General features: G+C 33.8%; 1 protein-coding gene across 1 annotated transcript in view; it reads right to left on the reverse strand.

Moving 5' to 3' along the window:
* Window positions 1-14129, reverse strand: part of lrp1ba (low density lipoprotein receptor-related protein 1Ba) — a 286420-nt gene that overhangs the window by 45464 nt on the left and 226827 nt on the right. The window contains exons 66-73 of the mRNA XM_016292960.1: window positions 12410-12532; window positions 10802-10924; window positions 10643-10724; window positions 9931-10019; window positions 7060-7185; window positions 5086-5250; window positions 645-806; window positions 172-346 (exon numbers count right to left, since the gene is read on the reverse strand). Of these exons, the coding sequence (XP_016148446.1) occupies window positions 172-346; window positions 645-806; window positions 5086-5250; window positions 7060-7185; window positions 9931-10019; window positions 10643-10724; window positions 10802-10924; window positions 12410-12532 (1045 nt within the window). The remainder of the gene's footprint in view (window positions 1-171; window positions 347-644; window positions 807-5085; window positions 5251-7059; window positions 7186-9930; window positions 10020-10642; window positions 10725-10801; window positions 10925-12409; window positions 12533-14129) is intronic.

Raw genomic sequence — 14129 nt, forward strand, 5'->3', positions numbered from 1 at the left:
TATATATATATATATATATATATATATATATACATACACATTTATATTATATAATTATATTATATAATATACTATATTATATTTTATTTTAACCCCTATTTTATATTTACACTTTCAATATATTGTATAATATTACTTAATAAATTAGTGCTAATGTCACTTTATACACACTTGCAGGCGACGTCTCCAGTCTCTTCGTCTATGATACACGGGGCCCCTCGGCAGCGAAGACATCGGTCCGTCTCGCATTTTGGCCCCTCGTAGCGGGTGGGACACACACACTCCACGTGTCCCGAGCCGGACAGAGTGCAGCCTTTGGAGTTCACGCAATAATGGTGACAAATATCTGTCATCAGATAGAAAGAGAGACAATTATAATGAATCTGATCTGAAGCAATGTATGCCATATTCATATCTTACCTCCTCTTCAAATCAACTGACTAATTTCAAGTGCTTTAAGTGTCGAAATAGTGCTACTCGCAATTGATTCCAACAGTTTGACGTTTGCATGCTGCTAAGTTAACAGTGTGATAGCAGCCTACTAAGCAGGCCTACGATGTCGATAATGTTGCCTAATAGTAGACTAGGTATCAAAACTAAGCTAATGAACACTAAAAACAATCATGAAACAGGCTGATACTCACGGTGTTGACAGCGTTCTCCGGTGTATTCTGACAGACAGTGGCACACGGGTTGGTTCCCTAGGGTCACCTCACATGTGCCTCCGTTCAGACAGTAACTGTCACAAACACGCTTCTCACACAGAGGACCGGTGAAACCCAGAGCGCAGCGACACGTGGGCTTACCTGCAGGAAATACATTATTTTAGTGACTTTAAGTGTGGCTGCACTATTTTACCTGATTTGCATAATTTGCATAACTCCATAAACACACACAAATATATATATATATATATATACATACATGTTTTTTTTTTTTTTTTACTCAGAGTACATGATAAACCGAGCAGGTCATAACTGAGCACTAAAATTAAATTGAAAAACTGTTGTGACCTGTTATTTTAAAGTAAAATATTTCAAACTAATTATTTTAAAACGAACTAAAACTAATATTAGTTCATTAAAATAAAGCTGAAAAAATATATAAATATTAGGTGAAAATCTTAATATAATTTAAAAAAATATATATTAATAAAATAAGTACTAAAATTACTACAACTATAAAATAAAACAAATGATAATAAAAATGACAGAAGCACAAAACAAAATTGGCGTTCATGCGTCAGGGGAATTTCAATACCGCTCGTTAACTGGAACAATTACCAACTATCTAATTAACTGTCCAAAACCCTGAATTCCATGTGCGTGCAGTCTTTCAGTCAGTTGGAAATCCTGTAATCACTTACTCACACTCACGATGTTCAACACCCATTTCTTTTTTAAGTGGAACACAGGAGTTATTTGTAGTAAAATAAATAAAAATAGTGTATCTTTCTATCTAGAATTTTTACTTATTTTATAATGTAAATTTAAATTAATATTTAAATACTTCAAAAATTATATACAAATTATATAGATTTTGTTTTAACAATTTTTTAATATTCCAATAATAAATATACTATTTAAATGATGACCACTTTAATATGGAAGCCCGTTTCCACTGAATAAAAAAAGGTAATTGCGACGTTTTATCTCACAATTCTGACTTTTTTTTCTCATAATTGCGTGATACAAACTCGCAATTCTGACTTGTTTTTTCTCAGAATAGCGTGATATATACTCACAATTGCGAGTTAAAAAGTCATAATTGTGAGATATAAGCTCGCAATTCTGAGAAATAAAGTCAGAATTGTGAGAAAAAGTCACAATAACCTTTTTTTTATTTTTATTCAGTGGTGGAAATGGGCTTCTCAAATCTAAAAAAAAACAAAAAAAACATAAAAGTGGTTCACAATACTCATACACTACCGCATAGAACCACGTACTTATTTATTTGTTTATTTAATTTTTGGAGTCTGCAACTCTGGGTCACCATTTACTTTCATTGTATGGAAAAGAGCAGCATGAATATTCAGCTAAAATGTTCCTTTCGTGTTCCGCATAAGGTTTTGTACATGAGGGTGAGAAAATGATGAAAGAATTGTCATTTTTGTGGTTTATTGCCCAAGAAACAGTTATTACTGAGTCTAATGTCTATGAGAACGATGCCCGCCCTCAGTAAATCCTGGTAAATTTGGTGCTTGTAATAATAAATCTCACTGCTTGTTTATCATTTCGCTCTATTCAGAGAACTCAGGATGACCTGAAACAACTCAAGGCAACACAGGTGCTATATATTTCTGTTGCATTTCTTCACTGAACAGACAGAAAAAAGACTGAGAAATCCCTCCTGAATCAGATGTCTGCCTGTGGCCTACTTTGGATTCTGAGAGCAGACGAGAGCAGGCGTCAAGTAAACCCTGTTTGTTCCTGATTGTTTTGGGAATATTTGTGCACAATACGAGACTTTAATTATAAAATATGAATTATTACATAAAAAAAAGAGAGACCCCCCCCCACCCCAGAAACAGTAATTTATTTATTTATTTATAATACAAATTAATGTTTTTTTACACAACAAATAACAATTTTGCCACTAACAAAGATTATTTTTTTATAAATAGCTAGTGTACTTGTTTACCACAAAATGATGAACATACTTGAGATCAAATATGAGTAGAAAGGAGGCAGAAATATATGCACGATACAAACAATCTCCAGTTTACAGATGGGAAACAGAGCCTACCTAGTGGAGATCCTGTGCAAGTGCCTCCGTTGAGGCAGAAATCCTTACAGTGGCTGATTTCACATCGCTCCCCAGAGTAGTTCGGCCAACAGAAGCAGCGCGATTCCCCTCGTTCATTGGTGATACAACGACCTCCGTTCTCACAGGTCGGACGACAAAGATCTCCTAAAATGTAAATCATTCACTTAAAGGCACAGTATGTCATTTTCGCAGCTGGAGGGCGCGTATTCAAAATAAACAAGGAGACAAAGGCGTAGTTTGATGACGCCGTGACTGAGTGTGGAATCATGGGAGTTGTCGTCTTCAACCCCACAGCCGATGCAATCCGACGGGACTCGGGCAGAAATCATGCTCATGGATGAGCTAATGATTTATTAACGTAGTAGAATAAAGCAGGGTGAGGCAAAACGAGGCCGCTGAACGAGCGTGTCACACGGCTCGAAAGCTGCGGAGCTTTTATTATGCCACAGTTGACCGCTTCCGCTTCCGCTTCCGCTCCTTCCGGTCGTGCTGTTTTATCATACTAGATACGTTTGAAAGTTCTGTTATAATGCTATACTCTGTGCAGTCGTCACCGGTCTATTAAAATGCACAACATATTAAAGCGTCTTTGGTGTTTCCATGTTTTCTACAAAACAAAACCGGAAAACGAGGGGTTATGACACTATGGACACGATCCATGTCACTAGTTAAAATTGCTTATTTCTCTGGATTTAAACATTCATCGAAACATTTGGGATAATGTAAGTACACAAGTCAGCAAAATATATAACACTGTTCTAGTGGTTTTTGGATATTTTAATAAAAAAATCTTACATACTGTGCCTTTAAGCTTATTATAATTAGTAAGGACATTTTTACATGTATTTAGTTGCTTATAAAATCTGTATATAGGGACTAAAAATGACAATAAATTAGTTTTGTGTTTTATTTTATTAACCAGTTTTATTTAAAATACATTTATTGGATTTAAAATAATATTTTATATGACACAAATGAAAAAAGGCTTTGAGGAATGTATAGTCCAGATTACACTTATTGATATAAATGATCAATTTTAATATTGATAGATTTTAGTAAAGATTGCTGTTTATTAAATTTAAGCATTTGTATTATTGTGACGTATTGTGGCAAATACAAATAGTGTATATTGTATTATATTGTGAAGTATATATTAATTCTTGCTAAATTCTTTGTTTATAAAGCCAAACTTATCAAGACCTAAACTCTTTTCAAAATGTATGTATTAATTTTTCAAAATTAACTATTATTTCATTAGGATATATGAAAAATAACAATGCAGAAGTTATTGAGATTATTTTTTTCATGTTTGTTTGTTTATTTATTTATTTAATGTTTTATTAATATTTGTATATTTATTTACATTTTTCAATTATTTGATTATTGAAAATATATATCTGCATGTTACATGTTTGATTTGAGATTTCTTTGACCAGTCATAACATTTAGTTTTATTTATTTATTCTATCAAAAATGTATATTTGTGTTGTTATATATGCTCTGCTTGTTTCTAACATGCAAGTTTTATATTTTGTTTTGCCTTGTTTTTTGTACATTGATACGTTTTAGAAAGAAAGAAAGAAAGAAAGAAAGAAAGAAAGAAAGAAAGATAGAAAGAACTTTCGTGTTCCGCATAAGGTTTTGTACATGAGGGTGAGAAAATGATGAAAGAATTGTCATTTTTGTGGTTTATTGCCCAAGAAACAGTTATTACTGAGTCTAATGTCTATGAGAACGATGCCCGCCCTCAGTAAATCCTGGTAAATTTGGTGCTTGTAATAATAAATCTCACTGCTTGTTTATCATTTCGCTCTATTCAGAGAACTCAGGATGACCTGAAACAACTCAAGGCAACACAGGTGCTATATATTTCTGTTGCATTTCTTCACTGAACAGACAGAAAAAAAGACTGAGAAATCCCTCCTGAATCAGATGTCTGCCTGTGGCCTACTTTGGATTCTGAGAGCAGACGAGAGCAGGCGTCAAGTAAACCCTGTTTGTTCCTGATTGTTTTGGGAATATTTGTGCACAATACGAGACTTTAATTATAAAATATGAATTATTACATAAAAAAAAGAGAGACCCCCCCCCACCCCAGAAACAGTAATTTATTTATTTATTTATAATACAAATTAATGTTTTTTTACACAACAAATAACAATTTTGCCACTAACAAAGATTATTTTTTTATAAATAGCTAGTGTACTTGTTTACCACAAAATGATGAACATACTTGAGATCAAATATGAGTAGAAAGGAGGCAGAAATATATGCACGATACAAACAATCTCCAGTTTACAGATGGGAAACAGAGCCTACCTAGTGGAGATCCTGTGCAAGTGCCTCCGTTGAGGCAGAAATCCTTACAGTGGCTGATTTCACATCGCTCCCCAGAGTAGTTCGGCCAACAGAAGCAGCGCGATTCCCCTCGTTCATTGGTGATACAACGACCTCCGTTCTCACAGGTCGGACGACAAAGATCTCCTAAAATGTAAATCATTCACTTAAAGGCACAGTATGTCATTTTCGCAGCTGGAGGGCGCGTATTCAAAATAAACAAGGAGACAAAGGCGTAGTTTGATGACGCCGTGACTGAGTGTGGAATCATGGGAGTTGTCGTCTTCAACCCCACAGCCGATGCAATCCGACGGGACTCGGGCAGAAATCATGCTCATGGATGAGCTAATGATTTATTAACGTAGTAGAATAAAGCAGGGTGAGGCAAAACGAGGCCGCTGAACGAGCGTGTCACACGGCTCGAAAGCTGCGGAGCTTTTATTATGCCACAGTTGACCGCTTCCGCTTCCGCTTCCGCTCCTTCCGGTCGTGCTGTTTTATCATACTAGATACGTTTGAAAGTTCTGTTATAATGCTATACTCTGTGCAGTCGTCACCGGTCTATTAAAATGCACAACATATTAAAGCGTCTTTGGTGTTTCCATGTTTTCTACAAAACAAAACCGGAAAACGAGGGGTTATGACACTATGGACACGATCCATGTCACTAGTTAAAATTGCTTATTTCTCTGGATTTAAACATTCATCGAAACATTTGGGATAATGTAAGTACACAAGTCAGCAAAATATATAACACTGTTCTAGTGGTTTTTGGATATTTTAATAAAAAAATCTTACATACTGTGCCTTTAAGCTTATTATAATTAGTAAGGACATTTTTACATGTATTTAGTTGCTTATAAAATCTGTATATAGGGACTAAAAATGACAATAAATTAGTTTTGTGTTTTATTTTATTAACCAGTTTTATTTAAAATACATTTATTGGATTTAAAATAATATTTTATATGACACAAATGAAAAAAGGCTTTGAGGAATGTATAGTCCAGATTACACTTATTGATATAAATGATCAATTTTAATATTGATAGATTTTAGTAAAGATTGCTGTTTATTAAATTTAAGCATTTGTATTATTGTGACGTATTGTGGCAAATACAAATAGTGTATATTGTATTATATTGTGAAGTATATATTAATTCTTGCTAAATTCTTTGTTTATAAAGCCAAACTTATCAAGACCTAAACTCTTTTCAAAATGTATGTATTAATTTTTCAAAATTAACTATTATTTCATTAGGATATATGAAAAATAACAATGCAGAAGTTATTGAGATTATTTTTTTCATGTTTGTTTGTTTATTTATTTATTTAATGTTTTATTAATATTTGTATATTTATTTACATTTTTCAATTATTTGATTATTGAAAATATATATCTGCATGTTACATGTTTGATTTGAGATTTCTTTGACCAGTCATAACATTTAGTTTTATTTATTTATTCTATCAAAAATGTATATTTGTGTTGTTATATATGCTCTGCTTGTTTCTAACATGCAAGTTTTATATTTTGTTTTGCCTTGTTTTTTGTACATTGATACGTTTTAGAAAGAAAGAAAGAAAGAAAGAAAGAAAGAAAGAAAGAAAGAAAGAAAGAAAGAAAGAAAGAAAGAAAGAAAGAAAAATAAAATATACAGTCCATTAATTATTCTTTGGTTCTGGTCTACGTCTGATTTCCGTTGCTAGGGTGCTCTGGGTGGTTGCTAAGGTGGTTCAAGTTTCCCGTCCCCTCGGACTGAATCAATGCTATAAACACGATCGCTGTCTTTTCTAGCACATGGGCTTCAGGTGGATTGCATGTGTGGGCAAAGGGCCCAGAATAGTAAACACTTCAGTCAAAATCACTCAAATGAAACATTCCAGTTTGACATGCCAGGGCCTCTCTGTTAGTGATGTAAGAGCATCCTGCCGAGCACGTTTTGACAGATGTACCTGAGATGTTGGTGTCCGTGCAGGTCCTGTTCAGCAGAATTTTCCCCTCAGGACACACACATCTGGCCCCACTGGGGTTCAGGAGGCAAAGGAAAGCACAATTCATCTTTGCACATGGATTGGACACTGAGAGAGAGAGGGAGAGATGAGAAAATAAACACGGAATGTATATATATATTTTTTTTTTTTTGCACTTTCAAATGAGGACGATCATGTAGACACTGATTCAAAAATCAGTTGAAACAAAATGTAAAAAAAAAAAAAAAGCTACATCGCTAATAAAATACAATTAACTGTTAAAAATTGCAAAATATGAACTGAAGTTTAAAAAATACATTAAAAAAATAAAATAATTCCACTAAATATATATTTAGCAGTTTCCTCAACACATGGGTGACACACTAAAAAAAAAGACAGGAAGACAAAATATTAATTGAAGTTTAAAAAATACATTTAAAAAATTTAATAATTCCACTAAATATATATTTAGCAGTTTCCTCAACACATGGGTGACACACTAAAAAAAGAGAGGAAGACAAGAGGAAATGAACATGACAGGATATACAATGCTTTCTGCTCTTTCGATTAGTTTGAATGCACAGTTCAAGGAAAAAGTCCTCTTCCAAGTGAATCTTTAGTGCAGCAAAACTTAGTTAAATTTAATCAAACAACAAACAAAAAAAAACATAATTAACCCAGCTCAAAAGATTAGTGAATCTTTAGTGTCCATGACAGGATATACAATGCTTTCTGCTCTTTCGATTAGTTTGAATGCACAGTTCAAGGAAAAAGTCCTCTTCCAAGTGAATCTTTAGTGCAGCAAAACTTACAGTTAAATTTAATCAAACAACAAACAAAAAAAAACATAATTAACCCAGCTCAAAAGATTAGTGAATCTTTAGTGTCGAAAAATGTTTAGTTTAATTGTTACAACAAAACAAAATGTAACTAAACCAGTTAAAAAAAATAAATCAGTGAATCTTTAGTGTAGCAAAATATTTAGTTCTGTCAGGACCACTATCGTCAAAGATGATTGACAATTAGCATACAGTTTGGATTGGCGGTATGGTTCCGTTCTGAGCAAGAACTCCCTGCGCATCCATGCAGCCTAGCATGGATGAGAGCAGGGAGAGCAGCGATAACCCCCCAGGGTAAACAGAACAGAACCAACATAAATTTATTGCAGATATCGTTAAAGTTCAATAATGTTATATACACATTTTAGAATTAGTCTTATTCAAAGGAGAATCAGAAGACTGAATCCTGACTGATAGAGGAGGAGCTGGGGATGGAGGAGCGTAATTAGCTATTGAGCAATGCAAAAACTGCTGATAATACTGAGGGACCTTATATATGAATGCTTAGATGGGTGTCGTATTCCCATAGCTTGATGGGGATCAGCTGAGAGTCAGCTGATGTGAGTTTGACTAACGTGACCTGCCAGAAATAACGCTACGCTAGATTTAAACTGAAACAAAACAAAATAAAAAACATTATTAAACCAGTTCAGTGGTTCAAATCAGTGAATCTTTATTGTAGTGTAGTGTAGCAAAATATTTAATTAAACTGATAAAACAAAACCAAACAAAGCAGAGTAAAATGTAAATTTAAACAAGTAAAAATTAATAAATTAATAAACGAAAAAAATCAGTGGATCTTCAGTGTAGCAAAACAGTTAGCTATTTTTTTGTAATAAAATACATATGTAAAATAAAATAAATATAAAATTTATTTAAATACATTTGCAGTTTCGCCGCAAAACTCATTATTCTGTATCTGAATGCCTTGATCAACATCAGTGTAATTTACTCAGCAGAGGCAAGCCAATCATAAAATAGGTCATTTGCAGATGGTCTTAAAGGTACAGTAGTAAAACAGGCTGTTTAATTTATAAAAAAAAAAACATTATATGTGGAGATCAGAGAAATGTTATGCTACAAAAGAGCAGAACATTGTGTCTTTCATACCACCAGCATATTATTCGCCAGAAAGATGAAATTCTCCTAGCATATAACAAACTATCTATCTAAAAGCTTTTAGTTGGTGGTGTAATGTGTGCATGTGAGAGATATTATTTGTTTGTCTTTTTATTTTAGCTTTTGCAGGTTGTTTTGAAGAGCATCTTCAATAAAGCTTCCCAGTGTATAAAAGCACATCAGGGAGCGATGACACTTCCCATTACAGCAGCACAAAGACAAACAACACAGGCTAAGATCCCTCCATCCCTCCTGCTTTAAAACGGAGAGAGAGATCAGCACAGGATAAGAGAAGAGAGTACAGTGAAAAAAGAAACCTAATGGAAGGAAGAGGAAGGAAAACACACATAAAGAGACTAAAGGATAAATAGGAGCAGGGACACACTGGTCACAAAAGAAACATATAAACTAAAAAGACTCTAGAATATAAATCCAGAAATGCTGTCAGAACAGATAAAAAAGAAGAAACATTTCAAACAAATTTAACCCGCAATGTGTGATGCATTTCCATACAAAATAGCATACGGCACACAAAATTGGAAACACTTCAGGAGTTTCGAAGTCGTCATCGGATTGGTTGAAATATACAGGATTTCCGGGAGACGTGTGTGTTGCGTTCTTTAGCGTTCCGCTTGGAAACAAAGATGCCGTGATGATGTGTCTACAACTGTGACAATGAGCGCTTATCATGATCAACTAAACGTTGGATTTTCAAATGTATGTGAAACATGTAAAGTTCGCAGCATAGACTCTTTTAAATACGCCCAAGAGTTTTACACACCGGTCTGTTATTGTGGGGATATTTCCACACCCCTAAACATGACACGGCACAAAACAAAACCTGATTGGTTGCTTTAACTGTCAGTCATATGTCTGCAGTTAAGCACAGCTGTACCCTGAGTGAGCCAAGAAGAGAGCTTATCTGATGATCTTGAGACATATGCTTCCTTCAAGTTTCCTCGAAGGACAGAAAAACACAAAATGCTGTAAGAAAGTTAGCACACCGTTATCTTTGTGACACCGGTGTCTGTGACATCAGACTGAGGAGCCAACTTTCATCCGAGCATGTGGACATTATTGTTTTTCTCAAAATTAACATGTGAAACAATATAAACATAATAAACAATAGGCTGACCCGAGTTTAAGTACGTTCTGTTCTGTAATTGGCATGGTGGACACAGTTGTGTATATGGGGCAGTCGTGGCCTAATGGTTAGAGAGTCGGACTCGTAACCCGAAGGTCGTGGGTTCGAGTCTCGGTGCCAGCAGGAATTGTAGGTGGGGGGAGTGAATGACCAGCGCTCTCTTCCACCCTCAATAACACGACTGAGGTGAGACCCTTGAACCCCCAACTGCTCCCTGGGTGCCACAGCAAAAATGGCTGCCCACTGCTCCAGGTGTGTTCACTACTGTGTGTGTGTACACAAATTCCTAGTTTGGGACACCATTCTTGGCCTCACATCACTTTCACTTATATATATTTATATTTGTTTACACACATTTTTAACTAAAAGAAAACCTTGAGATATAACGTAATGTTGTTGTAGAACATAAAAAATTTGATTATTAAAAAATAACGTCTTTCTAGTTAAACATCATTTAAATCACTGCAGATCGGCCGGGATGCAGCGGTGATTGGCACAGGAGAATTCGGACTTCCCGCATGGCCTCGGCCTTTTGACCACGTCCGCTAGAGAAAAGAAAGAAAGAGGGATGGTTTAGAGAAAAAAAAGACCAAAAGAAAAGGAATTGAAGTTCCCAACTCACCACAGTCAACTTCGTCTGAATTGTCGCCACAGTCATTCACTCCGTTGCAGATTTGTTCGGTCCGCAGACATACTCTGTCATTCCTGCAGTGGAACGGTCTGTTTGGAGGACATGGCAACTTTCCTATAGGCCGAAACACACACACACACACACACAGTAATCATAACCAATGTTTTTCTTTACAGAAGTTATCTTCTGCCTTTTTGTGGTTTATATCGTTTCAAATGTTGGTAAAGTGTTTGAAAAGTGCTCCAAGAGCAATTTTTTTGAAATTTTACTGCCAGGCCTACAGCGAAAACAATTTTCAGAGAAACAAAATCACTGTTTAGTGCAGTTCAGGTGTTCAGTGTCAGGTTTAATAATGTGTGTTCAGGATGGTCAATGTGTCCTGTATTGATTTTCTGCCTTTTTTTTTGGTGAGGTCATACTCGCATGACCTTATAAATGTGATCCACTTCAAACCAGACACTGACACTCCTGAAGTAAACACTCGAACCTGGCATGCTCAATATAATATTAGCAACAAATTTCATAAGAAATGTATCATTTCATATTTAAATGATATTATTATGAAATAAGAAAAGCTTTCAGAAATTATTTTACGATTCAAGAGGACATCTAGTACTCTATGAAAAAAAGAAGTAAATTAAATAAATATTTATTTAGTAAATGTAAATAAACATACACATATATATATATATACACATATACATACATGCATACATACATATATATATACACACATATATATACACATATATATATATATATATATATATATATATATATATATATATATATATATATATATATGTATTTATTTATTTAATGAATTAATGACTGAATGAGTAAATAAATTTTTATGTGACGTCAGTAGAAAAAAAGAGTTGTATGTGGAATTTAAATAAATAAATAACCAAAGCAAAACAAATATGAAGTTAAAAACAACACATAAAAATGTGCCAAACATAAAGAAATCTAAAATGTTAAACCAGACAAAATAAAAACAAACCAAAACCAAACTGAAAAATGAACCAAAAGACATACACAAAAAATGAACAGCTGAAAAACTAAACCAAACCAACCACACAAACAAACAAACAATAAATATATAATTATATTAAATAAATATTACATAATAATAAATATAAAAAAGAAAAATAATAAATATTTATATAAAATAAATAAAAAAGATGATTTCAGTGGGAAAAGTGTCACGATAAAAATAAATATAATAATATTAACATATAAACCTTTTTTAATAATTAAATAAATGATATTTACTTTAATGAATGAGTGAATTAATAAATTAATTTGTATGTGACTTCAGTGGGCAAACAATTGCAATTGTAAAAAACAGAAGTTTTAAGATGTTAAATAAGTATAAATATTTTAAAAAGTAATTACTATAAATAAAACGACTGAAACTAAACAAAAATAAATATGTGTAAATAAACCAAAACTAAAACAAAGTGCACACCAAAAAACAAAACAAAACAAAAATAACATCAAAGCACATTAACAAACAATAAACAAAATAAATAAGTTTTTATACAGTGTGACTTCAGTGGAAAAGAATCATACCAAGCTAACTAGCCATAAACGTACCGCACATGTTTGAATCTTCATCAGAGTTGTCTCCGCAGTCATCCTCACCATCACACAGCCAGACCAGCAGCTTACACAGCGTGTTGTTGCAAACAAACTCGTCTGCACGGCACGCCAACGACCCTGCAAGCAAAAGATTTGACTTACTACATTTCAACGCCACAACACATGTACAAAATTAACAAGTTCAACAAATCACCGTGTTACAAACAGTATTCAGATGATGATGCTGTTTGGGTGTTGCAGTTTTATGGACATTTGATTTTTCATTCTGCTCATTTTATGTAAGAGTTTAATATGTGCAATAATTCTCACTTCAAAGAACATGAGATCTGGGCTCTTGCCGTTTCAAAAAAGTAACGGGACACTAATTTGCACCTTTTTCAGGGAAAGTTTTTGAACATATAATTACACGACTTGTGAAAGGATTTGAATTTATTGAACTATATCTTATCTGCAACTTTGAGCATTTTGATGTTTTTAAAATAAATATGAATTTAATCTTTAATTAACCATTTGAATGGGTTCACGTTATTTTCACATGGATATAAAAAAAGATATTCATTTGGCTTGTATCGGGAGCAGTTTGTGCATCCATATAGCTTTCTATAAAGACATCTAACCATTCATGTTATTTGTAAAGATTTATTTCAAAGCGATTTTTGTTGCTTAAATAAATAAATAAATCCCAGCTGGCATTGAGATGCTTTTAATCACCATCAGCTGAAAAGACACTTTTACTTCCTTTAACAACAAGCGACAAAACATTCTATAAACCCTGATGATGAAATTTATGGAGCCTATTTAGTTCCTCAGGTACAGTGAAGCACAAGCATTACAGAGATTGTCAAAGCAAAAGCATCAGCCGGGGAAAATAAGAATGATTTTAACCTATAAAATGACCTGAGATGAGTTTTTGTGGTGGCTTTTACAGGCCTAAGTTTGGATCCGAGTTCAGAAAGCATGTTTTATACCAGCTTAAAGAGGCTGTTAGACTAAGAGCATTGCTTTTTTTGAAAATGCGTCCTGCTTTTCTCACCCTGATCCCTCTTTCTTTGTCGTCAGGTCTGAGCGAGAGAATTTTCTGGCAGGTGTTTGACAGAAATGGACATTAATATCACAAAGTTTCCCTGAATAAAAGACGACGCCCTGATGCTGGACCAAAACACGGCAGAAGGGTGCAAACGCAAGACTCACAAATGACCGCACTTAAAATCAAAATTAAACTGCACTTTAAACATGTTTTAAAAAAATCTGTTTTTTTTTTTTTAAGCAAATGTCATGAATGAAAGGAAATTAAATTACTAAAACTGTCTCCCATTTAGGCTTTTTATGCCCTACACTAATGAAAATAATTACATGTGGGGGGGGGGGAATCAAGACAAATCAATAACATTTTAAATAAATCAATTAAATCAAATGAATGAACTAATATAATTTCAATTATAATAAATATTTACATTTGTTTTTCACTTTATTTCCTACACAACAAAAATAAAGAACAACAAAGATTTATGTGGATAATAATAAACATTGATTGATTGATATTTTATGTAATAACAACATCAAACTCAACTAAAAACGAATCTAAAAGCTATTTTAGCGTTTAGCTTTTAGTGGACTTTGAAGATTGGTTGTTTTGCAAGCAAATATGTAACAATGCCCTAGCAACCTCAGCAGGGGCGCGGGAAGATGCTTTCGGTTGGGGGTGCTGTGTGTG

The sequence above is a fragment of the Sinocyclocheilus grahami genome, unplaced genomic scaffold (genome assembly GCF_001515645.1).
Source record: "Sinocyclocheilus grahami isolate Dianchi unplaced genomic scaffold, SAMN03320097.WGS_v1.1 scaffold295.1, whole genome shotgun sequence".
Classification (NCBI taxonomy): Eukaryota; Metazoa; Chordata; class Actinopteri; order Cypriniformes; family Cyprinidae; genus Sinocyclocheilus; species Sinocyclocheilus grahami.